Source organism: Gobio gobio, assembly GCF_949357685.1.
Source record: "Gobio gobio genome assembly, chromosome: 16".
NCBI classification, from domain to species: domain Eukaryota; kingdom Metazoa; phylum Chordata; class Actinopteri; order Cypriniformes; family Gobionidae; genus Gobio; species Gobio gobio.
In genome coordinates this window covers 850,687-878,355 of record NC_137109.1, presented here as the reverse complement: position 1 = coordinate 878,355, position 27,669 = coordinate 850,687, and the positions used below count along the sequence as shown (strand labels likewise).

Below are 27,669 nucleotides of genomic sequence, written 5' to 3'. Positions count from 1 at the left end.
CTTTTGTGCATTTTTTTTATCTGGATATTATTTATCTTTTTTATCTTTTTATCATTTTTTTATCTGGATATTATTCAATTAACACAACCATCCAGTATCTTGTGCAGTAGAATCACATGGCTATTACTATGAATACAACACCTAATAATATTTTCTCTTGGATTCCCTTGAAATAACTAATGTGATAATTAGAAATAATAAATGTGCTTTATAAACACACAGTTAAAGGAGCCAGAGAAAAATTAAAGTTAAAGAGTTAAGGGTCAAGAGCCCAACTAAAGCAGACACTGATCTCCAGCATGGTGACTGGAAACGAAACTATTATTTTCATTAACACAGAAATGACAGAAATAAAGTCAGTCTGGTTAGTAATGCATGAAGCTGATAATGCTGTTTGTGGAGTTGTTTAATCCTCATCTACTGATATCTTCAGAGATTTAATGTCTTTTAATTTATCATTTATATAGGCTGTGGCTGAAGTCAGTTGTAGTTCTTGTGTTTCTCTTTCCGTCAGTGATTCTGCTCATTATCATCAGGTGTTCATCATTAATGCTCAATCATCACTCAATTATCTCATTAACTTTAACACTGCTTCAATGGTTCTTTAACCCAGTAGTGAGCACACACATGAACACTAGGAAGTGTTCATTTAACATGGGTGTTTTTCTGTGCACTTTTATATAAATCTTAGCTGTTTCATTTACATAAAACTGGTATATATGAATCACATTCAGTTTATCAATACAATTACATAAATCATACCTGTTACATTTATGTATGACTTACATTTCTTACATGTGACTTACATGAATCACATTAAGTTGATTAATTTGTTTATGTTAAAATTATGTAATCCAAATGCATGGAAAATTTAAATGCAATTAAAATACATAAATCTTATGTTTAGCCATTGTTTTTTTTTTAGTGTAGACATGTCCAGAATCTGAAATGTTCCTTTGTTTGAAGGTTTAAATGAAAATGAAAATCCCTTTCAGACTTTTGGACCCACTGAATATATCGCAAGACTTAAGATCTCAGCGGGCACTTGAAATAATTCAATTCTTAGGGCGAAGAGCGGCGCTGCAAACTTCTGCAACAACTGTGACAACATCGAGACGTGCTTTTATATTTGTTTGTGTGTGTGTTATTATTGTGCACAAAGGGTCTGGTTCAGTTCTAGGGGCAGGACTCTCTCTCTCTCTCACACACACACACGGGCGTGAGATAAAAAGCCGTGTCCCTCCAAAACAACAGAGTGACAACAATCACCAGGGACAGGAAACTGTGCCACCCTTCCAGGTCCGCTAGAGAGAGAGAGAGAGAGAGAGAGAGAGAGAGAGAGAGAGACTGAGAGAAAGAGAGAGAGGGAGGGTCAGGAGCCTTTCACTGGAGCTGGGAACAGAGCGGATAACAGAGCTCAGGTTACTTCAACAAAAGACCAGAGTCACCTGAAAGAAAGAGGGAGACATTCCTGCACCTGAGGTAGAGCGGAATAAACCAGCAGAGGGAGGGAGAGAGAGAGAGAGAGAGAGAGAGAGAGAGAGAGGGGGAGAGAGGGAGAGAGAGAGAGAGAGAGAGAGAGAGAGAGAGAGAGAGAGAGAGAGAGAGAGAGAGAGAGAGAGAGAGAGAGAGAGAGAGAGAGAGAGAGAGAGAGGCGCAGGCAGCGGGTGCCCAAAACCACTGGCGTCGGTTTGCCTCCCCTCTTGCTCTGTAACGGTGTGTGTGCAGTTAGTCCTGGCGCTGCGTCCATGCAGGATCTGCTCATGTGTGTGTGTGTGTGTGTTTAGGATAATGTGGCGCTCTTCCTGAAGGGCTGTGAGGAGTTGGGTTTGAAGGGATCGCAGCTGTTTGATCCTGGAGATCTACAGGACACCTCCACACGCACCAACAAGTAAGATCAACCACTTTCTCTCTCTGTGTGTGTGTGTCTGTGTGTGTCTGTGTGTGTGTGTGTGTGTGTGTGTGTGTGTGTGTGTGTGTGTGTGTTTGTTTACTTTGGAAACACTGGATTTTGCTAAGACGTTGCTTTAATTTCTTATGTCGCAATGTGTGATTTGAACAGTGGAGCTTCTGGAGCAAAACTCACTCAGACTGATCGCTGTATTATTGATATTTCCTCACATGATAGACTGTGTAGAGTTACTCAGATAATATCTGCTGTCTTCTGTATTTTAACCACTGTAGATTATGTATATATTTATATAGATGTTTATTGGAAAGAGATCTAATAAATAAGATCTCATTAGTGTATTGTATAATTCTCACACACACAGATTTAACGGAGAACATCTCGGTTTGAACTAATATTACCGTCTGATGCTATTGACACTGAATTAATGCGGTAATATCATGACCTTTGTTTTTCGTTGGAGGCATTTTAGGTTTTTTACAAGCATTTCCCACCCGTTCTCTGACCCTTAAAGGGATAGTTCACATATGTAATTTAGTAAATGTGCTATTGTCAGCGCACGATCACACAGATAATGAGTCTTTAACAGTAAAGTCCTGCAGGAGAAGCTCAGGAAATAACCAGGCTCAACATTAACAACACCAGACCATGAAGCGAAGGAGAGGGAGAGAGAGAGAGAGAGAGAGAGAGAGAGAGAGAGAGAGAGAGAGAGAGAGAACACAAACAGGTGTGCTGAACCAATCAACAGCCACGGACACGAGGGAACACCGGCCAATCAGAGCAGGGAACCACAGCAGATCATACATGTCACTAAATGAAATAAATATACATGTAATGGCGGTGGCATGTGTTATTAATGAGAGCTAGTTTACCCCATGGACATAAACAAAAGTAAATCACAACTTTTTTCCCACGATTCTGAGATTCGATATAAGATTCTGAGGGAAAAGAGTCAGATTTGCAGCCCTTCTCTGTTAGATATCAGCGTTGGCCATCAAAACAAACACTATCAGTCGACACTATACAATCAGATTATAATATCAGAGCCTGAGGCGGCCGTTAGATGAACACACTTCAGGCGTACACTCGTCCTGGGTTTGGCCTGTGTTGTGGTGTTTTCCTCACGGCCACACCGGGCACATATTGAACAGAGGGTTTGTCCAGTCTCAGATCATGAGTGTGTGTTGTGTGTGTTGTGTTGTTGTTGTGTTGTTCTGCTGGTTTAATCCGTCAGGCATGAGGAGGCGTTTCTGAGACTGAAACTCTGTAAATCACAGAGATCGCTGCTTACAGGACTGGTTCTGTCACACTGAGCGGACAACAGAGATTGAGTTACATTCCTCCTGTGTGTGTGTGTGTGTGTGTGTGCGTGTGTGTGTGTGGCTCACAGTGCTGTAGTTCTGAAGTGTAAATGTGTTGTCAGATTGTTGTTGTTTAGTCTGAAGCTCCAGACAGAGAGACACTGCATTATAACTCTGCTGGCCCAACACTTTTCAGTCCTTCCAGAAAAATGTGGCTTTTTTTTGTGATTGTTGCGGGCAAAAATCCTTGATTATGCAGCACGTTTTCTTAAAAAATGCGATGGAAAATGCGGGATACTTATGCAATTTTATGCGATGAAATTGCAGGAACTTGCAAAATCTGCGGTTCGATGAAAAAGAGAAAAAAAGCACTACATCACAGAAAGTGCTGGGAATATTTAAGTTCTCATCTTGTTTTATTGAAGACTTTAATAAACACACGGCTCAAATTTACAAAACATTGAGTCCAACAAGTTCTGTAGCTTTACAAAAGGAATATGCTACAACTTCTGAAAAAATGAATAAATAACTTCCTGTTTTACAGAGGTAGCTTTACAAAGCTTTACATTTGAGTGCTTCCAATGCACAGAGTGCAATCTCTTAAAGGGTTAGTTCACCCAAAATGAAGATATTTTAGTGTAAATCTGATGCTCTGAAAGGCCTCCATTGGCTCAACTTTACACTCTCAAGACCCTTAAAAGACACTAAAGACTAAAGTTACAAAGTCCATCTCACTACAGCGGCTCTACAATAACTTTATGAAGACGAGAATAGTTTCTGTGCGCAAAAAAACCCTAAATAACGACTTATATAGTGATGACGATTTCAAAACACGGCATCATGAAGCTTCGAAGCGTTGTGAATCAGTGAGTCGATTCAGCGGTTCAGAGCGTTATGAATCAGTGAGTCGAATCATGATTCAGATCGTGTGTCAAACTGCTGAAATACATGACTTTGGCGATCCAAACCGCTGAATCAACTCACTGATTCATGACGCTTAAAACCGCTGAATCGACTCGCTGATTCATAATGCTCTGAACTGCTGAATCGACTCACTGATTCATAATGCTCTGAACCGCTGAATCGACTCACTGTTTCATAACGCTCTGAAACGCTTAATCGACTAACTGATTAATAACGCTCCAAACCGCTGAATCAACTCACTGATTCATAACGCTCTGAACCACTGAATCAACTCACTGATTCATAATGCTCCAAACCGCTGAATCAACTCACTGATTCATAATTCTCCAAACCGCTGAATCAACTCACTGATTCATAATGCTCTGAACCGCTGAATCAACTCACTGATTCATAACGCTCTGAACCACTGAATCGACTCACTGATTCATAACGCTCTGAACCGCTGAATCAACTCACTATTCCTAACACTTCGAAGCTTCATGATGCTGTGTTTTGAAATCGGTCAACACACCAGGAAACTGCTTTGCTTTGGTCTTTTGCTGTTATTTTTGTTGGCAGATGGTAATTTGCGAGCTTCATCATGGTTTCAGCGATATCTGTGGTTTCTCCACGGGGTTTGCAGCTTTTCGATGACGTTCACGTCAGGTAATTACGTCACTTCAAAGCGTTCCCATGGCAATAGGGGGAAATTACGGCTCTTGTGTGAAGTAAACGAACATTTTTCAACTTTCTGCTAATATATATGACTTTTATGCAACGGAAATGCGGGGATTATGAAATCATGCTACCCCTGCATATTTTGCACGCGGAAATAGGCAATTTGCGCGGCGAAAGTGCGGCGGATTTGAAAAAATGCGGACTTTGGCTGATTATGCATTAAATCATGCGATCACATAATCGCGTTTTTTCTGGAGGGACTGATTTTTCGAACAGACAGTGAAGCACACAAGGGCCAGATTGTGGCGGCTAGACGACTGGGTCAGATTATCTCCAAAACTGCAGCTCTTGTGGGGTGTTCCCGGTCTGCAGTGGTCAGTCTCTATCAAAAGTGGAGGACCAGTGGAGAACCGGCCACAGGGTCATGGAGGACCAGTGGAGAACCGGCCACAGGGTCATGAAGGACCAGTGGAGAACCGGCCACAGGGTCATGGAGAACCAGTGGAGAACCAGTGGAGAACCGGCCACAGGGTCATGGAGGACCAGTGGAGAACCGGCCACAGGGTCATGGAGAACCAGTGGAGAACCAGTGGAGAACCGGCCACAGGGTCATGAAGAACCAGTGGAGAACCGGCCACAGGGTCATGGAGAACCAGTGGAGAACCAGTGGAGAACCGGCCACAGGGTCATGGAGGACCAGTGGAGAACCAGTGGAGAACCGGCCACAGGGTCATGGAGGACCAGTGGAGAACCAGTGGAGAACCGGCCACAGGGTCATGGAGGACCAGTGGAGAACCAGTGGAGAACCGGCCACAGGGTCATGGAGAACCAGTGGAGAACCGGCCACAGGGTCATGGAGGACCAGTGGAGAACCAGTGGAGAACCGGCCACAGGGTCATGGAGGACCAGTGGAGAACCAGTGGAGAACCGGCCACAGGGTCATGGAGGACCAGTGGAGAACCAGTGGAGAACCGGCCACAGGGTCATGGAGGACCAGTGGAGAACCAGTGGAGAACCGGCCACAGGGTCATGGAGGACCAGTGGAGAACCAGTGGAGAACCGGCCACAGGGTCATGAAGGACCAGTGGAGAACCAGTGGAGAACCGGCCACAGGGTCATGAAGGACCAGTGGAGAACCGGCCACAGGGTCATGGAGGACCAGTGGAGAACCAGTGGAGAACCGGCCACAGGGTCATGAAGGACCAGTGGAGAACCGGCCACAGGGTCATGGAGGACCAGTGGAGAACCAGTGGAGAACCGGCCACAGGGTCATGGAGGACCAGTGGAGAACCGGCCACAGGGTCATGAAGGACCAGTGGAGAACCGGCCACAGGGTCATGGAGGACCAGTGGAGAACCGGCCACAGGGTCATGGAGGACCAGTGGAGAACCAGTGGAGAACCGGCCACAGGGTCATGGAGGACCAGTGGAGAACCGGCCACAGGGTCATGGGCGGCTGAGGCTCATTGATGCCCGTGTGGTCGATCAAACAGACGAGCTACTGGAGCTCAAACTGCTCCAGAAGTTAAAGCTGGTTCTGATAGAAAGGGGTCAGAATACACAGAGCATCTCAGTTTGAAGAGCACAACAACGTGACTCGGCCTCCAAATTCCCCAGATCTCAATCAAATCGAGCATCTGTGGGATGAGCTGAACAAACAAGTCAGATCCATCCCCGTCTCGCAACTTACAGGACTGAAAAGCTGCTAATCCCACAGCACACCTTCTAGAGGAGTCCATCAGAGACGGGTCAGGGGGACCAACACAATATTAGGTCATAATGTTATGCCTGATCGGGGTATATTTATGGCACACCTGTACTGCATCCCTCTCTCTCTCTTTCTCTCTCTCTCTCTCTCTCATCACTCTTTCCACTGGATCACAGATGAGATGAGCGCAGAACTGAAGTATGCAGATGCTGTTGTTGATGGAAACAGTGAAGGCTTTATGAAGACGGAGAGATGGACTGAAGGTGCGCTCAGAAGAATGAAAGAATGATCTAATACCTGCTGGAATTACTGGAGGAGCTAACAGAAACAGACTAGCCATTGCTCTCTCTCTCTCTCTCTCTCTCTCTCTCTCTCTCTCTCTCTCTCTCTCTCTCTCTCTCCCTCCCTGTGCTTCCTCAGTCTTCACCCCGTTCTCTTCATGAGTTATATCAGAGAATAGAAGAGAGAGATCCAGTGTCTCCCCAGGCCAGCGTCTTTCAGCCCAAACACTTCTGATGCTGTGTGTGTGTGTGTGTGAGCGTGTGTGTGTGTGTGTGTGTGTGTGTGTGTGTGTGTGTGTGTGTGTGTGTGTGTGTGTGTGTGTGTGTGTGTGTGTGTGTGTGTGTGTGTGTGTGTGTGTGTGTGTGTGTGTGTGTGTGTGTGTGTGTGAAAGAGAGAAGCGGAGATGTGCTGTGTTTCTGTCTCGCCTGCTTTATTTGTTTTCATATGATGATTGATGGATTGAGTCGATCTCTCTCTCTCTCTCTCTCTCTCTCTCTCTCTCTCTCTCTCTCTCTCTCTCTCTCTCTCTCTCTCTCTCTCTCTCTCTCTCTCTCTCTCAGGGCTTCAGACAACAACAGGAAGTTAAAGCATGTAAGTCAACTCTACAGTGAGATTATATTTTACAGAAATTAATACTTGTATTTGTCGAGGACGCTTTACATTGATCAAAAGTGACTAAAGACACTGATAATGTTACAGAAGATTATATTTCTTATAAATGTTTATTATCTTCTTTATTCATCAAAGAATCCTGAGAAATTAGATGTCACATTACTCTGAAGGGTCATGTGACCCTGAAGACTGGCGTAAGCTGGCTCTGTCCGGCTCATATGTGTGTGTTTGGTGTTCCCGCAGGTTCTGATCACGCTCTTCTGGCTGGGCCGATCGGCCAATAGCAGCGCCTCTTACAGCGGGCCCACCCTGGACCTGCAGGAGTTCGAGGGCCTGCTGTCACAGATGAGAAGGGTACACACACACACACACACACACACACACACACACACACACACACACATATGATTACACACACACACACACACACACACACACACATGATTACACACACACACACACACACACACACACACATGATTACACACACACACACACACACACACACATGATTACACACACACACACACACACATGATTTCACACAGCATATGTGTTGGTTTGTCATCAGTCCTCAGATCTAGAGAGGGCGGGACTGTTTTGATTCAGACTAGCTGGTCCCAGCAGGATTTCATGAGACTTTTTTTCTGATTTTTGCATCCAAAAAATATTTGTGCATTTTGTGTTGTTTTGTAGTGGGATGAGCAACAGTAAGGGTACAGTTACCTGTAAACATGTGTAATTATCACTGAAAACAGATGAGCACAAGGAGAAATACTGTACATTTGATCGTATATTATATTATTGTCTGTTGATTTGTAAAATGGTGCTGCATATAAAATGAATATAAATGTACTGGTAAAATCAGGCTAATTAATACAGGGGTTTTCAAACCGGGGCCCGGGGCCACAATGAAGCACTGGGGGTCTGTGGAAATGCTTAGGGAAAAACAGTGTACTTTAAAAAAAAAAAAAAAAAAAAAAAAACAAGATTTAAATAAAAAAATATATATATATAAAATACAACTTTTTAGAGAAATATAAAGAGTGTAAAAGGAACTGTTAAAAAATAAATAAGATTCAAATAAAGAATAACAATTATAAAGTACAGTTCAGTACTATTGTTTTTAAAATATAAAAATTATATTATTTATGTAAATATTTTCCAAATAATTTTTTACACACATTTATAATATACAGGTGCTGGTCATATAATTGGAATATCATCAAATATCACAAAAGTGTATAAGCAATAGGGATAACCGCACCCTGGAGAGGATTGTGAAACAAAACCCATTCAAAAATGCAGGCACTGGTTGCTTTGGCACTGTGTGCTGGTCCCAGTCCTGTTGGAAAATGAAATCTGCATCTCAATAAAGTTGGTCAGCAGCAGGAAGCATGAAGTGCTCTAAAACTTCCTGCTATACGGCTGCGTTGACCTCTGACCTCAGAAAACACAGTGGACCAACACCAGCAGATGACATGGCACCCCAAACCATCACTGACTGAGGAAACTTTACACTGGAGCTCCAGCAGTGTGGATTGTGTGCCTCTCCTCTCTTCCTCCAGACTCTGGGACCCTGATTGACTTCATCAGAGAACATAACTCTGGCCACTCAGCAGCTCCAGTCCTGTCTGTCTTTAGCCCAGGCGAGACGCTTCTGACTCTGTCTGTTGTTCAAGAGTGGTTTGACACAAGGAAGTGCGACAGCTGAAACCCATGTCTTGCAAACGTCTGTGTGTAGTGGTTCTTGAAGCACTGACTCCAGCTGCAGTCCACTCTTTGAGAATCCCCCCCACATTTTTGAATGGGTTTTGTTTCATAGTCCTCTCCAGGGTGCGGTTATCCCTATTGCTTGTACACTTTTTTTCTACCACATCTTTTCCTTCCCTTCGCCTCTCTATTAATGTGCTTGGACACAGAGCTCTGTGAACAGCCAGCCTCTTTTGCAATGACCTTTTGTGTCTTGCCCTCCTTGTGCAAGGGGTCAAAGGTCGTCTTCTGGACAGCTGTCAGGTCAGCTTCTTCCCCATGATTGTGTGGCCTACAGAACTAGACTGAGAGACCATTTAAAGGCCTTTGCAGGTGTTGTGAGTTCATCAGCTCATTAGTGTGGCACCAGGTGTCTTCAATATTTAACCTTTTCACAATATTCTAATTTTCTGAGATACTGATTTTGGGATTTTCCTTAGTTGTCAATTATAATCATCACAATTAAAAGAAGCAAACATTTGAAATATATCAGTCTGTGTGTAATGAATGAATATAATATACAAGTTTCACTTTTTGAATGGAATTAGTGAAATAAATCAACTTTTTGATTATATTCTAATTATATGACCAGCACCTGTAAATATATATTACTATATGAATTGGGCACTTTGAGCAGATAATGATTAATTTATTTGTTCTCATATGGATCTTGTCTAATATTTGGTTTACATTTTTTGCAGAAATATGGCATAAATGTAAGCTGCTTTCAGGCAGTGCCCAGATTTGGTTGATTTTGCATGAATTTTTGTAATGGCCAGATCAGACCGACTGAGGAGCCACTCAGAAACCGCATATCAATGAGCTAAAACACTCCAGATATGGTGACGGCCCTTAGAAACGCCCTGGCAAACACACACAACACTTACGGGCACAAACACACACGGGCAAACACACACACATGCTTCAGAAGAGCTGAGTGTTTGGGCTGATTCTCGGCTCAGATAAAAACACTCCACCCTGTCCATCATCCCTGAGGTCATCACTGGACGAGGGTGTTTCTTCAGATCTCCAGAGAACACAATGATCTCACACACACACCAGTGCGCCAAATCACAATCACAAAAACACTGATCTGGACCTGCAGATGAAGCTCGCTCTTGTGTCGCACACACACTGATTCAAACAGCAGCTGATGCGACAGCCAATGATGTCACTGCACTGCGATCTGACATGTGTCGTGTGCATGAAGAGTGTTTCCCCATCTGGTCAGACCGATCCAGCACTGATCCGGGGTCAGTCGCAGCGCTGCAGGACTCTAATGAAAGGGACTGGATCCGGGCTCTGTTGCTTTAATCAGAGAATGCACTTGAACTTCCAGAGCCACACAGTTACTCACTTCCTCTTCCAGTTCACCCGTCACACCTCATCCAGCAGAAGCTGTGGATCACACACTCTCTTCCTCTTCCAGTTCACCTCATCCAGCAGAAGCTGTGGATCACACACTCTCTTCCTCTTCCAGTTCACCTCATCCAGCTGTGGATCACACACTCTCTTCAGTAGCTCCTCATTATGAATACACTAATTACTACACAACCGCTAAAGTATGTTCTATATACACTCTCCTAATATTGTGTTGGTCCCCCTGACCCGTCTCTGATGGACTCCTCTAGACCCCTGAAGCTGTGCTGTGGTATCTGGCACCAAGATGTTAGCAGCAGATCCTTTAAGTCCTGTAAGTTGCGAGGCGGGGCCTCCACGGATCGGACTTGTTTGTTCAGATCATCCCACAGATGCTCGATTGGATTGAGATCTGGGGAATTTGGACTCAAACTCATTGTAGTGCTCCTCAAAGCATTCCTGAAGCATTTGTGCTTTGTGGCGGCGCATTACCTGCTGAAACCCTTTAACTTTGTTTATTCTCAGTTTTGGCCAATGACACAAATAACACCGTCTACAGTACACCGGAAGTATATATATATACACTCACCTAAAGGATTATTAGGAACACACACTAATACTGTGTTTGACCCCCTTTGGCCTTCAGAACTGCCTTAATTCTAAGTGGCATTGATTCAACAAGCTGCTTAAAGCATTCTTTAGAAATGTTGGCCCATATTGATAGGAGAGCATCTTGCAGTTGATGGAGATTTGTGGGATGCACATCCAGGGCACGAAGCTCCCGTTCCACCACATCCCAAAGATACTCTATTGGGTTGAGATCTGGAGACTGTGGGGCCATTTTAGTACAGTGAACTCATTGTCATGTTCAAGAAACCAGTTTGAAATGATTGGAGCTTTGTGACGGTGCATTATCCTGCTGGAAGTAGCCATCAGAGGATGGGGACATGGTGCTCATAAAGGGATGGACATGGGCAGAAACAATGCTCAGGTAGGCCGTGGCATTTAAACCATGCCCAATTGGCACTAAGAGGCCTAAAGTGTGCCACGAAAACATCCCCCACACCATTACAACACCACCACCAGCCTGCACAGTGGGAACAAGGCATGATGGATCCATGTTCTCATTCTGTTTACGCCAAATTCTGACTCTACCATCTGAATGTCTCAACAGAAATCCAGACTCATCAGACCAGGCAACATTTTTCCAGTCTTCAAATGTCCAATTTTCGTGCAAATTGTCGCCTCTTTTTCCTATATGTAGTGGAGATGAGTGGTACCCGGTGGGGTCTTCTGCTGTTGTAGCCCATCCGCCTCAAGGTTGTGTGTGTTGTGGCTTCACAAATGCTTTGCTGCAGACCTCGGTTGTATCGAGTGGTTATTTCAGTCAAAGTTGCTCTTCTATCAGCTTGAATCAGTCGGCCCATGACCTCTGACCTCTAGCATCAACAAGGCATTTTCTCCCACAGGACTGCCGCATACTGGATGTTTTTCCCTTTTCACACCATTCTTTGTAAACCCTAGAAATGGTTGTGTGTGAAAATCCCACTAACTGAGCAGATTGTGAAATACTCAGACCGGCCCGTCTGGCACCAACAACCATGCCACGCTCAAAATTGCTTAAATCCCCTTTCTTTCCCATTCCGACATTCAGTGTGGAGTTCAGGAGATTGTCTTGACCAGGACCACACCCCTAAATGCATTGAAGACACTGCCATGTGATTGGTTGATTAGATAATTGCATTAATGAGAAATTGAACAGGTGTTCCTAATAATCCTTTAGGTGAGTGTATATACACACCGTCATGTCATTCCAAACCCGTTTCGTTCAACTTCGGAACACAAATGAAGATCTTTCTGATGAAATCTGAGAGATTTCTGTTCCTCCATTGACATCTACGCTCCGACACTTCAGTTCATAAAGAGATGGTAAAGCTAATCCATACGAGTGGTGTAGGACAGATGTTCTGAAGAGACGCGGTTGCTTTATACGATGGACAGATTGAATGTAGGCTTTTATTCACACACTGCACTTTGAGTCTACACAACCGACAATGATTCTGTTCATATTTAATCCATTTTGGATACTGGTGAGTTCAATTTCCATCAAGCCAAAAGCAGTCACAAGGAAGAGTCAGTGTGTGGAAATAAATGAGAAACCTAAAGATGATTGTTTTTGTTGACACTCGAAACCTTAAAGGGATAGTTCACCCAAAAATGTAAATGATCCCATGATTTACTCTCCCTTAACTCATCCTATGTGTATATGACACTCTTCTGTCAGATGAACACAATCAGAGTTATAATAATAATGTCCTGACTCTTCCAAGCTTCATAATGACAGTGAATGGACGATGAGATTTTGAAGCCCAAAAAGAGCATCCCTCCATCTTAACAGTGCTCCAAAAGTGGCCTTCTAAAGCCAAGAAAAATATCCATATCCAACTTTATAAACCATATTCACTTGTTTCTGGTTACAGCCGTAGAAGTCGAGTTCTGCTGGAAGAGTGAGCACTTCGGCTCTAACCCTGTGGTGTGTGTGTGTGTGTGTCAGGAAGCGGAGGACTGGGACAGCCCGAAGCGCAGCATCAGGGACAGCGGATACATCGACTGCTGTGAGTCTGAGCGCAGCGACTCGCTCTCCCCGCAGAGACACACGAGAGACGACTCCTTCGACAGCCTGGACTCCATCGGCTCGCGCTCCCATCAGACCCCCTCGCCCGACGGCCCGCTCGCCCGCGGCTACAGCGATGGTGAGACGCACACACACCGCCATGCTTTCATACTGGTTCACATTTGAGAACACCTGGAGTGATTGGGTTGAGCGAAACGCTGAAGGTGGAGAATAGAGCAATCGATGTCCCACCAATCCCTGTGGAAGAGAAAATGAGGAAGCTTGAGAGAAACTGAATATCAATGACTTATATTTAATGAATAAATACAATTACAATAGTAAGACACTATAGCGCTGTTACCAATCAAATCACTGACAATAAAACTCATGGCACAGAAGTTCCATCTGAATTGGTATAATTACACCTGCATAAATAATGTTCAGATTAATTTAACATTAAAACATTAACAATATTTAACAGTCACAGAATCCTTTATTCAACCGATTGTTGAAAGCAGTTGTTATAAACCAATATACTTTGCAATCACGCTTATATTTATGAAAACAGCTCTCTTGCTCTTGCGATATTGCTTAATTATATTCTATGGTTTATAAAAAAACTAAATCTAATTTTGGGCATTTTTGAGACAATGCTGCATTGATTTTGAATCCGGCAGCACAAAAACAAAAGAAATCATATTTCAAAGAAGTTATTTATTGCATTTTAAGCTCTAAGTTTTACATCAAATCACATTAATGATGTTAAATCAGACAATGCACCGGCAATTTAGTGATATCCTTGCAGGTGTGGTCTTGACTGGGCTTGAGATAAAATCCCGAGTCCTCTAAGTCCGAGACCAAGACCAAGACCTTCAAAAAATGGCCTTAAGACCGGTCTCGAGCACTACAACACTACTGTCCCCATTATTCACTCCTGATCAAGCCTCGTTCTGCCAGAACACGTGGAGTTTGTTTACTTGTGTTTCATTGCATTACACAGCTGATCAAATGTCAGATATGTGCTGACTGCTGTAACTCCAGTCAGATTGTGAGGTGTTGTAATTGTGTTTTTATGAAAACACAGATTTATTAACTATAGACTGAAGATGCTACACTCGACCGAGAACTACAGCCCCTAAATACTAGCGCAACTGTCCTTTCATGTACACAGAAATACTATTTGTGACTAGGGTTGGGTACCAAACTCTGTACTTTTAAGGGCACTGACCGATTTATGTCGGTACTACCGAGTACCGATTCACATTAAATCAATCTGTACCAAATTTCGGTACCTGAGAACGCATCTGGTGATATAGACTAGTCTCTGCGAATATTAAACCGCAAAAAGACTTTAAATACGAATCCTGCGTGTCTCTGTGTGCGAATGAATGCTGTAGAAGCGCGGTTTACCACACACACACGCACACATACACACACTATCGCGCTCACTATCACTATGACGGTCGTGTGTTTCCATCTCTGCCGTCTCATAAAAGGACATGAACACATGAACGTCGTCTCCAGAGTCACTTCATGAGCATTTTACTGTGTAATTTGAGAAAAACTACCGTCAAAAACACAGAAACTTAAAGGTCTTCACAGCAACACGTCAAAATAAAAGTCTGGTTTATCTTGACAAATACATCACTGTACAGTATAATTTAGATACGTCTCAATTAATAATACTAACACTAATGTAATAATAATGATCAAAACTTTATTTTTTAAGTAATAAATAAAAAAAATTCAGTTTTAATGTTTTAATTTTAACCGTATAAAGCTCAGTTGTGCCGCACTTTGTTTGACAAAAAAAGTTTAATTAAATTAAAAGATAAATTAAATGAATGTCTTATGTCTTCATTTGATTACCAGAAAATACACAGCACATAATTTGTGGGAAATCTTTTCATAGAAATGAAATTAAAAAGAAAAAAATAATATGGTTGTTTTTATTAATTAAATTAAGTAGCCTACTATCTAGTAAATATTACAGTAATCAAACATCACAGACGATGGCAGACGGAGAGCAGGGCAGCTCTGGCAAAATGTCAATAACACGTCTATACATGACTTACAGGTTCTCTACAGTTATTGATGTAAATCCCTAAAGTACCGGAAGAAACCCAACCCTATTTGTGACCCTGGACCACAAAACCAGTAAGGGTCCATTTAAACATCATCTGAAAGCTGAATTAATAATCTTTCCATTGATGTGTGGTTTGTTTGGACAATATTTAGCCAAACTATTTGAAAATCTGTAATCTGAGGGTGAAAAAAACTCTACATATTGAGAAAATCTCCTTTAAAGTTGTCCAGATGAAGTCCTTAGCAAGCATATTACCACTAATAATACATGTTTGATATATTTACGGTAGGACATTTACTAAACATCTTCTTGGAACATGATCTTAATATCCTAATGATTTTTGGCATAACAGAAAAATGTATAATTTTGACCCACACAATGTGTTGTTGGCTATTGGCACAGATATACAGTACCTGTGAGACGCAGGACTGCTGTTGAGCTCCAGGGCACATTTATGAATAATAAACACAATGTTTACAGAACAGCTCATCTTCCCGCCGGTATTCTCTTGAGTCGGTTGAGCTGCGTGTACATAAGCAGGGGGCGTGGCTTATGTATGTGCTCCGCCCATAAGGAGGGGCCAAATGTTTACAAACAGTTAAAAATCTGAGGACATATTTAATTGAAAATTCAGTCTGTGTGTTTTAACCTTAACAGTCACCACAGGTGGGACGCCTGTTTTTTGTTTTTTATTGGATCGCCTTTTTTCGTATCATATATTTTAGTCATTATCATAAATTAGGTGTCATCTGAAAGCTTACAAACTCAAAATTCCTCCTGTGAAAACCGTTTTTGAAATCGGACATTGTGCTACCATGGAAAAATTACTCTAAATTATTCTAGCGGGCTCCTCCCCCTAGTGGGCGGTGTCATGTTTCATATTAAAACAATTATTTTAACTACTTTATAATCAAAATCTTTTCCAATCTTGACAAAACACATATTGTCAGAAAGGTCTGAGTCTCAAGGGTCCATATTTGGGGACTGTTTTGTGATGGAAGTGATATTTGGACAGAAATTTACAGGAAAATGCTTCAAAAAAACAATCAAGGGAATGTGTGTGACTCCCGGTGGCTGTTTTTGGTACAGCACCTTAACAACATCTCATGGGGACTTCAATTTCTGTGATATCAACTTCAAATTTGGAACACAACTTGGTTAGACACATGGCTTTGATTTTATAGTAATTTCAGAGTAAAACATTTATTGTAAAATGTATATTTTATATGAAATAAAAAATATTTAGTACAGTATTTTCCATTTACAGTTAATTTAAACTTCCATAACTTTTTCATACTTTCATATTTTGAAATGATTTGAGCAATAATCTGCAGAGTGTCTTCTTTAATCAAGACCAAACTCTATAGGTCTATATGCCAAAGCATTCTTGAACTACAGCCCTTAAATTTGGATGGTGCATTTTATGACTATTCTCAAAAAAGGGGGAGACAGTTAAAGGGTTAGTTCACCCAAAAATGAAAATTCTGTCATTAATTACTCACCCTCATGTCGTTCGACACCCGTAAGACCTCCGTTCATATTCGGAACACAAATGAAGATATTTTTGTTGAAAGCTGATGGCTGAGAAAGGCTTCAGATAGGCCTCCATTGGCATTCAGTACACTGACACTCCCAAGACGGATAAAAGGCACTCAGAACATCGTTACAAAGTCCATCTCACCACAGTGACTCTACAATAATCTTACGATGCGACGACAGTAGTTTTTGTGCGCAAAAAAAATCAAAATAACACCTTTTTCCAACTTGTTACTGCCTTCCGTGTATGCCTCCACGACGCATGCGCGAGAATATGAGCAGATCCGGCGTTCGGACATATGACCCAGAAGTGATTTGTTTACGAGCAGAGGAAGACGCGCATGTCTCAGCTGTTGGATTCTACATTGATCGTGCTTTAGGTCTCGGCGTAGTGCTCAAAATGAGGTTAGAGTGTGCATTTCATGGATTCCCAAACCCCGGCGCTACGTCATATTCTCGCGCATGCGTAGTGGAGGCACACACGGAAGGCAATAACAAGTTGGATAAAGGTGTTATTTTGATTTTTTTTGCGCACAAAAACTATTGTCGTCGCATCGTAAGATTATTGTAGAGCCACTGTGGTGAGATGGACTTTGTAATGACATTTTAAGTGCCTTTTATCGGTCTTGGGAGTGTCAGTGGACTGAATGCCAATGGAGGCCTATCTGAAGCCTTTCTCAGCCATCAGCTTTCAACAAAAATATCTTCATTTGTGTTCCGAATATGAACGGAGGTCTTACGGGTGTCGAACGACATGAGGGTGAGTAATTAATGACAGAATTTTCATTTTTGGGTGAACTAACCCTTTAAAGGGTTAAAGTGAAGTCTAATGTAATGCCTTATTCATCTGTGCAAGGCTGATACTGCACATCACACACGTGTGACATCATGTGGTTTCAGCGGCTCCTCTTCTGTTGATCTGAGTGCCGTCGTCATGGTTACAGACTTATTAGGACCTTTCCTAATAAAATATAGAGAGAGAAGGAGAGCATCAGATTATTGCTGCATGTCTAATATAGCAGGATCATAAAAGAAGAAAAGGGACACAGCGCCAAAATAACTTTTTCACTCTCATTCGACACACACTGTGTTTATCCATTCGGCAAATTAACCCACAATTATTGTAGTCTGAGTTCTGTGGCCTCATGTGTCACAGCCAGAATACTGCACAGAGTTTAACACAAACAACAGAAGACATGGGAAGTGCTTCCTCTGTTGATTTAAACGCCTGTTTATGTTGTTATCTCAACTACTGTATGCACAACTGAAGTGACTATCTGACGTTCAGCCCAGCTCTGGGCGCAGTTTCGTCATTCATACGCAAACACACATGCAAATCTACACGCACACACACTCCCACAGACACACACACTCTCTCTTTCACAACATTAATGTTTTAAACATCCTCATATAATCAGAGTCTACTGCTCCCGTGGGTTGAGTGAAAGTGGAAGTTTTAAATGCTTAAATCAAACACAGGAAAACACAAGAGCATGTCTCCAGTCGAAACCCTTCATTTCATCTCATGACCAAACCACAGTTTCCCACAAATCCATCTCTGTCCCTAAAGATTGAGTATTAGTAATGGATTGCTCTTGTCCAGAGAATTTGGGAGTGAGATCCAGAGGCTTTATCCCAGAATGCAGTGCCCAGGGGTTTGAGGCATAGATACACATAATAAAGGCTAGATGTCTCGTCCGCTGCTGGCCAATGGAGGTCGCCGTCCGCACCTGGCGGCCATCTTGTCTCACTCAGCTCGCTCACTCATTTGTGTTTTAATGGTGCTGTACTTTTTAAATAACCATCACTTGCTCAATTTTCTACCGATTTTCAAACTGTTTGGTTTGTTATAAATGTCAGAGATGTAGTTATGACACTGCATACGTATGAATAATTATTCATAATTTGTTCAAGCATTCAGAATTATAGCCACGTTAATAACGTTTGTAAGAAACGAAACCATTTGTAAATCCATCCAGATTTCAGTGAGATAAGAGTATTTGTGTTCAGATCACTCACCTTACATCAGGAGCCCGCCAGAAAGCTGGCCTGTGACAAGATGGCCGCCGATGATGACGTTACAGACTCCACCGTAAGACATCTAGCCTTTATTATGTATATCTATGGTTTGAGGCGCCAAGACAGAAGAGGGACTATAGGTCATAGGTCAGTTCAGATTAACCATTAGCATACAGTCACAGACAGATAAGAGCAGCGAAAAAAAATATATATATATATATAACTGTCCTGTGTGTTCTGAGCTAGATTAACTGAGACTTGCTACAGCACTTGCATACTGTTGCCCTTGACTGTTCTAGTTGCTTCTTTTGCTCTCATTTGTAAGTCGCTTTGGATAAAAGCGTCTGCTAAATGACTAAATGTAAATGTAAATGTAAACCCTCTTAGGGTAAACAGAACAGAGCCAACATGTACTTCAGACATCATTTATGCTCTTAATGTAACGGCATAATTCAAGAGAAATGACTGTGGACGGCAGGTGGAGCTGGGGATGGAGGAGGGTAATCATCTCCTGAGCAGTGATAAAGCTGCTGATAATACTGAAGACCGTGTGTAGGGATGTTCCTATAGGTGGACGTGGATCAGCTGATGTGAGCGTGACCTGCCAGAACTGACACGATACGCTTGATATCTTAAAGTTTGTCATTCCTGTGCAAGGAAAAATAACGGTTTTAAGGTTTCGTATCGCCAAGACGCCATCTATCTCATGATCTAGCCCGTGATATGATACACACGTCATGTTTAGGCTGTGATTTAAACTGCACCAGATGTCACTCATCCTCCACTGCTCGGTTAAAGCGGTCCCAGCGATAGCTAAGCCAGTGGTGTGAGTTTGAGCTAACTCAGAGTCTCTGCACATTAAACTGGGATGAGAGAAAGCACTTAAACATCCAAAAATGGCTTTAACATATGTGGAAGTGCTCAGACGAGTCTCAAAGTGTGCATTCGCTACTCTTTAAATGTCATACACTCGGGCTGCACACGCTGTTAGCGTGACATTAAACACATGAACAGGCGTGAGGCCGTAATGCAAAGCTAATTGTGTCATTCTTTTAAAGCGCAAGAGCTTACATTACTGAGCGTCTGCACTTCTTCACTTGACGTGCTGGCAGAGCATTTTTGCATATGTTGACATTTGAAGTATTTACCAAACAAGGGTCAGATCTATAAATGCTTCTGTTTATGTGAGGGTTTGAAGCACACATGGAGATGGGATTATAACTTGCCTGTATATAAAGGTATTTTATAATGTCACTCTTCTCATAAATTGATTTCAGCAGGATATACCAAGAGTGCTTAACGTTTTAATAAGAGGTCTATAAAAACTTTACTAGTTACAACAGAATGTGCCTAGCATGAGAAAAAGGACTTCTGGTCAGAATACTCTGATTTTTGGACAGTTTTTCAGTCATATTGGGGATGAAGTGTCAGCTGTGGGAAGTGTGGCTGTTTTCACACTTGATCTGAACCCGAGGTTGATTGTGCTGCGGTATTTTACTATCTATATATATATAATATAAATCAGTTTATGCCCCTTTTAGACATTTTTAGAGTATATATTTAAAGGTACACTATGTAACTTTTTCTTGTTTAACTCTTTCCCTGCCATTGACAGAATTTTCCGGGGCTTTATTACACATCTTCTGAAAGAGTACAGAATCTCCTGATCAAAACAAATGTGAAGAAGAGGCAGAAACAAGCAATCTCATATGTAATCATATGCATATGTAAAATAACGCGTTCATCAACATTAAACATCATATAAATCAAATCTGCCTAATGATACTGAATGAAATGTCGATCCAGGGCGAGCGATGGGACTGTGAAGCTTTGGTGGTGTTGATGGACATCTACTCCATCTGTGTTTGATCATCGCTCTGAATCACTTCTGGATGTAGTCTTTGACAAAAATGCGATTTTCTCAACTTTTTACTCAAAATGTTGCTTTTTTATGAAACTTACCCATATTTAAGTGTTGATAAAAGAATGCATTAAGCTTTTTTAAGCATTCATTTGATATATTGCATGTTCAGATATTCATATACAACAAAATATTCGGGGGGACATGAAACTTTTGAGAAAATTCTCAAAAATGCTGGCAGGGAAAGAGTTAAAATGAACAAAATGTAAATAATAAGCAAGCTAGAAAGGTTGACATGGAGCTGCTAAGTCTCCAACCTCCAGGGAATCACCTGTTTATAACAAACACCGAACAGAGGAGAGTCTGCTGGAGTAAGAGAACACGACCAAACTCGTAATAAAACACGAATCAACATGGGCTGAGAGAACTGAGGGATGGTCAAGAGTTCACTGTAAAGCCTTATCTAATGTGAAGGTCAGTTCATTGTGGTTGTTGTAGTTGTGCTGGAGTTTATTCTCAAGGAAGGAGTACTCAATAAAGATAGACAATGCAAACACAACCGGACGTGAACGAGACCGGACAATGAACTTAAGAAAAGCAGGAACTTAAGTAGTGCAGATAACAAGGTGATAACTAAACACAGCTGAACCTAACAAACTCATGACGAGTGACCATGGAGACAGAAGACAGGCGGGAACATGTGATGAATAACAAACTAAAAGTCCATGAAAATGACACTAAGAATGAACACAACTGAACTTAACCGTGACAAACGTCTTCAGCTAGTCAGTGCGAAACTGGGTAAATCTCTTAAAGGGATAGTTCACCCAAAAACGAAAATGTGATGTTTTTCTGCTTACCCCTAAGGCAAGATGTAGGTGTCTTCGTTTCTTCAGTAGAACACAAATGAAGATTTTTAACTCAACCGTTGCTGTGTGTCACTCATATAATGCTTGTCAATGGGGTCTAATTCTATTAGAGTAAAACAAACATGGACAGACAACTTCAAATTAAACCCAGCGGCTCGTGACAACACATTGATGTCTTAAGACACGAAACGATTGGTTTCTGAGAGAAACCCAACAGTATTTATGCAAATATATCACCTCATATCAGACGAACTCTTCAGCTCTCCAGACTGCCATCACTTCCTGTGAGTGAGGTCAAAATAGCGGCCGGGTCATAGATATATACATAGATTCCTCATTAGTGCCTGCGTGGATCATGGTGTGGATCGCTCGAATGAGGAATCTACGTATACATATCTATGACCTGGCCAGAATTTTGACCTCTCTCACAGGAAGTGATGGCAGTCTGCAGATCTGAAGCGTTCGTCTGATATGAGGTGAAAGTAATTGCATAAAAACCGTTGGGTTTCTCTCAGAGACTGATCGTTTCGTGTCTTAAGACATCAATGTGTCATCACGAGCCGCGGGGTTTAATTTGAAGTTGTCTGTCCATGTTTGTTTTACTCTAATAGAATTAGTCTCCATTGACAAGCATTATATGAGTGACACACAGCAACGGTTGGAGTTAAAAATCTTCACTTGTGTTCTACTGAAGAAACGAAGACACCTACATCTTGCCTTAGGGGTAAGCAGAAAAACATCACATTTTCGTTTTTGGGTGAACTATCCCTTTAAGCCCAATAGTCAATGTTTTATGAGCAGAAGGATAAACGTATTCATCCGAAGCCAAAACAACATTCTTCCGTCTTTTTTAACCACTAGTAGAAACATCTGAGACAAAATTGTGGGGAATGACCTGTGAAACCGTTCCTCTCCCTGCAGTCTCCTCATGTGTCAGTGCCGTCTCACAGTGTGTGTTCATGGCTGATGTCAGGAGGTGTGTGATGTGACATGCTCCATCAATCCTCATCGTGACTTGGTGTGTGTTTAACCCTGAGCCACAGAAGCTGACGAGCCGCCCGCGGTACACGTGCGGAGCAGCTTGCCTGAGAATGTGGCCGCAGATGAGAGGTGGGGAAGGTCAATGTTGATCCAGGTGCCCAGCCTCTAACTTCCATAAAGACTAGAGCACTTCTAATCCACTCAAACATCAGGTCCTCCCGATACTCTGCCTCAGGCTGATGAGTTGTGTTTTAGAGCTGTGTGTTCGTACTCCAGAGGGCTGGAGATGATGTTTGAGTGGCAGACATTAAACTGCCGTCAAGTCCAGTAAAGCCTTATAGGCCCCAAAACCAAATAAACTGCACTCCTCTTTTCCTTCAGTAGAAACGTTCTTTGATTTGGCCCTCTCAGAGATTTAGGCACATTTGACGGTGGACAGGGGTCATCATGGGCATTCTGATTGGTTCGCGGCTATGCAGCAAACAGAGGAGAGGAGAGGAAGAGTTGCTGTAGTCGACATTAGCATAACCCCGCCCCCGGGAACATGTGGAGGAGAGGAAGAGTTGCTGTAGTTGACATTAGCATAACCCCGCCCCCGGGAACATGTGGAGGAGAGGAAGAGTTGCTGTAGTCGACATTAGCATAACCCCGCCCCCGGGAACATGTAGAGGAGAGGAAGAGTTGCTGTAGTCGACATTAGCATAACCCCGCCCCCAGGAACATGTGGAGGAGAGGAAGAGTTGCTGTAGTTGACATTAGCATAACCCCGCCCCCGGGAACATGTGGAGGAGAGGAAGAGTTGCTGTAGTCGACATTAGCATAACCCCGCCCCCGGGAACATGTAGAGGAAAGGAAGAGTTGCTGTAGTCGACATTAGCATAACCCCGCCCCCAGGAACATGTGGAGGAGAGGAAGAGTTGCTGTAGTCGACATTAGCATAACCCCGCCCCCGGGAACATGTGGAGGAGAGGAAGAGTTGCTGTAGTCGACATTAGCATAACCCCGCCCCCGGGAACATGTGGAGGAGAGGAAGAGTTGCTGTAGTCGACATTAGCATAACCCCGCCCCCGGGAACATGTGGAGGAGAGGAAGAGTTGCTGTAGTCGACATTAGCATAACCCCGCCCCCGGGAACATGTAGAGGAGAGGAAGAGTTGCTGTAGTCGACATTAGCATAACCCCGCCCCCGGGAACATGTGGAGGAGAGGAAGAGTTTCTGTAGTCGAAATTAGCATAACCCCGCCCCCGGGAACATGTGGAGGAGAGGAAGAGCTGCTGTAGTCGAGCTTGAGCTGTCATCCGTCTCACATTACATTTACTGATACAGTACCAACACAAACGTGACATCATCAGTTCTAACCGTAATCACACTAAACTATCCCTGTTCTCTCTTCATCAGCAGATATTCTCTGACTCATCTTACCCCACACCAGCGCTTTAGAGATCATCATGACAGAATATGCTAATCAATGACTCATAAACTCATCCTCTATCCCTTCAGAAGCGTCCTGTCTCGTTCTACATGTCGTCTCTTCTTCTGGAGTCTCTCCATCATCGTCCAACTCCAGTTTGATCATAAAAGGCTGAACAGTTTCAGTGTGTGTGTGTGTGTGTGTGTGTGTGTGAGGTAATCAGAGCTGCTAACATGAGCTCTTGAAGCTCCGCCCTCTTCCTGAAAGGGGGCGGGGAGCAGCAGCTAATTTGCATTTAAAGGGACACACACAAAAACGCACGTTCGTGTACATGCAATTCTCATTATTCTAATGTCGATGATTTCAGTCAAAACTAAAACATCATCTATTGAATATTTTCGGTTGGCATCTCCAGTAAATCTAAAGCGTTGTTCTCCTTTCTCCTTCTGTTAAGAGCTGAGATCTATATAACCCGAGTACAGCAGATGCTGAGATGATTGACACACTCTTCACTAACTCCCTCTGACTGTCCCACTGCAGACCGCGGCAGCGACTCGGAGAGCGACGCCCCCCAGAGGAAGATGCCGGACGTGCGGAAGGACGACATGCTGGTGCGGAGAACGTCCTGCAGCGAGCCGCGCATCGCCCTTCCCTTCAACCAGTACCTGCCCAACAGGGCCAACCAGGGGGCGTTCATGCCCGCGCCAGTGCGCCGCCCGCGGGCAGACCGAGATGACAACTGCAAGAGCTGGAGTAACTCCACCTCCCCTGTGGGAGGAGAGCGGCCCTTCAGGTAAATCTGACCCGACACACGGGGACGGATGTGCTCATGCGCATACACTCACTCGCTTCTGAGATAAATGTAAGAGTTATTAAACGTGATCGCTTTAGAGTCAGAGATCAGGCGATCAGCTCTGAGAACAACTTCTGTCAGGGTTCATTCTGGAACAAATCAGCACATCATTATTCTTACCATAGAAATTATTGATGTCATGTTTATGCCTGTCGCGATTGGTCGATACAATCGACTGGGTCTACACTGTTAATTAGCGGAGTTTCGCGGATTATTGGGTTTGATTTGTAAAAAGTCTGTAAAAATGCATGTCCTGGGCGAGTATTCGGGTAAACGCAGTCGGATATGTCTTTAGTGAACGTACACAGAGTTGAGTGAGAAATCAGGTGTTACAATGACTTTGGTCCGTGCAGCTCTTAAAGGGATAGTTCACCCAAAAGCGAAATGTTTATGTGTATCTGCTCACCCCCAGGGCATCAGAGATGTAGGTGTGTTTGTTTCTTCAGTTGAACACAGATGAAGATGTGTAACTCCAGCCGCTGCAGTGTGATAGTCGTATAATGATGTCAGTGGGGATATTTTAGAGAATGAGAGCAGTGAGAGTAAAAACACACAGACATACGAATCCTCATTAAACCTGCGGCTCGTGGCGACACACACTGATGTCTGAAGACACAAAACCATCGCTTTCTGCCAGAAACCCAACAGTATTTATGTTATTTTTTTACCTCTTATCAGACGAATGTCATCTAGTTTTCCCAGCTCCATAACTTCTGGCGAATAATGTCAAAATACTGGCGTGATCATAGATATATACATGTAGATCCCTCATTCAACCGATCCACAGGCACTAATGAGAAGTCTATGTATGATTACGGCGGTATTTTGACCTTATTCGGCGGAAGTAATGGCGCAGGGACGGCTGATGCAGAGCCACAGAAAAACATTTTTAATATGGATATTTTTCTTCCACAAACGCATCGATTCTCTTCAGAAGGCCTTTATTAACACCCCAGAGCCGCGTGGAGCAGTTATATGATGCACAGATGCACTTTTTATGGACTTCAGAAGCAGAGCAACTATTACTGCTATAATAATGCTTGGATTAGCCAGAACATTTGTAATATAACTCAGATTTCATTCGTCTGAAAGAAGAATGTCATACACACCTCAGATGACTTGAGGGAGAGTAAATCATGGGGTTATTTTCATTTTTTGGTGAACTATCCCTTTAAAGGGCCGGACCTCATATTCTGTGTGAAGCAGGAACATGCCGGACAAGTGAGTGTTTACCCTAAAACCCTAAAACAATGATAAAACAATGAATAGTAAGTTCTGTCATATTATTCACATTTTTTTTATTATTCTTTTACAGTTTTTTGCCATGGTATCGGTACTGAGGTATTTCAGTCTGGTATCGTATCGAAGTCATAATTGTGACAACACTATTCTATATAAAAAGTATTTGCTGATATTCTCTTTTTTGTTATGTTGGTTTACAAATGTGTACCTTTTTACATTTTTACTCTTTTAGTTTTACATTTTATCAAGGGCTTGTTTACATTTATACTTTATTATAGTTCACTACTGAAGGCCAACGGTGCAAGTTAAATTGTTGTTAAGTAAAATTGTCGAAAATTATTGAGATTAGTCGATAGAGTAACCGATTAATCGACAAGTTAGCCGATATATTAGCCGATTAATCGTTAAAATAGTCGTTAGTGGCAGCCCTAGTCATGGTCAACACGCTCTGCATAAAAATCCCAACCCTCTGACGTTTTATTGATAATAAAATAAACACAAATAAATTAGGCAACACTCGTTTGCCTTGCTTCAGCTGGCCGGATATTTATGGGAAGTGTTCTGAGACGGTCTGTCTTAACGCTGTTGATGCTGAAATCCTCATAAGACAACATTACACCTTCATCTGTAAGTCAGTGGTAAAATGAGGACAACTTAAGGGAAGAATGGTTGTGTCTTATTATTTGAGAGGATGTTTGAGTTGATCCAGAACCAATCTAATGCATCAATGATAATCTCCCATAATTGTGTGTTCTGTGTAATATGTGTCAGTGTGTTCAGTGCTGTTTATATTTATGTCCTCATTTATTGATTATGTTTGGAATGGCATACTAAGAAGCTAGTATTTCTGTAGTATGCAGGTCATGTTCTGTATCCCACAATGACCCGCTTTAACTACAGTTTTAACTCTCTGTGCTGATATTTTACATCCCCTGCTCATTACTCACACTCATGATGGGATCAGACTGGGAAAGACCAATGAATATTGCTGATAGATCATAAATGTGTTATAACCAAAAACTAAAAGAGCATGCACCATTCAATCTAAATCTCACCAGATAGAGTTAAACAGAAGAATAGTGTCACTGAGTGGAAAACACATGATGTCATTTTCTTTTCTTTTCTTTGTGTCCCTCCTCTCTGTGGTAAAACCCTTTCCTCTGCATTTCCCTGTCCCGCTCCTCTCATGGCATGTGTCTGGCCTGTGTTGTGTTCTCATGTCTGTTGTTTTGTGGGTGTGTCACTGGTGTTGTGTGATTTAGTGGGAGTGAAAGCCCTCCGCTAGAGTTGTGCTCTGTGCTAACAGGAAGTGATGTAGAGTCTCAGCATATAGACAGTGACTCCAGAGCGTCTCCTCGAGACGAGTCTTCCCCTAAAGACCCCGTTCCTATGAGTCCACAACGCAGTGACCCTCAGATTAGACCCCCCCTCCATCCTCCTGTGCCCCCCCACCCTCACGAGCAGAGCCTCCGTCAGGAGATGGAGGAGAGCGATGGACGGGCCGCCTCCTGCCCAGCTCCTCCAAACCCCACGGCTCCGCTTCAGATGGCCCATAACCAGACGACCGCAGAGGACAGCAGGTGCCCAGACGCCCTCCACCCAAACACCCACCACTACTGCACTCATACTCGCATCTATCCTTCCATCCATCTATCCATCCATCCATCCTTTGTCTAACCATCCATCCATTCTTT

General features: G+C 42.8%; 1 protein-coding gene across 7 annotated transcripts in view; it reads left to right on the top strand.

Moving 5' to 3' along the window:
- The window catches only part of limch1b (LIM and calponin homology domains 1b), a 141,782-nt gene that overhangs the window by 65,894 nt on the left and 48,219 nt on the right, over positions 1-27,669 (top strand). For 4 of the 7 annotated variants that reach the window (XM_079838755.1, XM_079838759.1, XM_079838754.1 and 1 more), the window contains 5 exons: positions 1,788-1,891; positions 7,341-7,371; positions 7,636-7,746; positions 13,058-13,256; positions 24,421-24,673. In XM_079838755.1, coding sequence (XP_079694881.1) covers positions 1,788-1,891; positions 7,341-7,371; positions 7,636-7,746; positions 13,058-13,256; positions 24,421-24,673 — 698 coding nt within the window. Of the gene's footprint in view, positions 1-1,385; positions 1,483-1,559; positions 1,892-7,340; positions 7,372-7,635; positions 7,747-13,057; positions 13,257-24,420; positions 24,674-27,669 lie in introns of those variants that run through there. The other 3 variants (XM_079838760.1, XM_079838757.1, XM_079838758.1) reach the window with 2 other exon arrangements.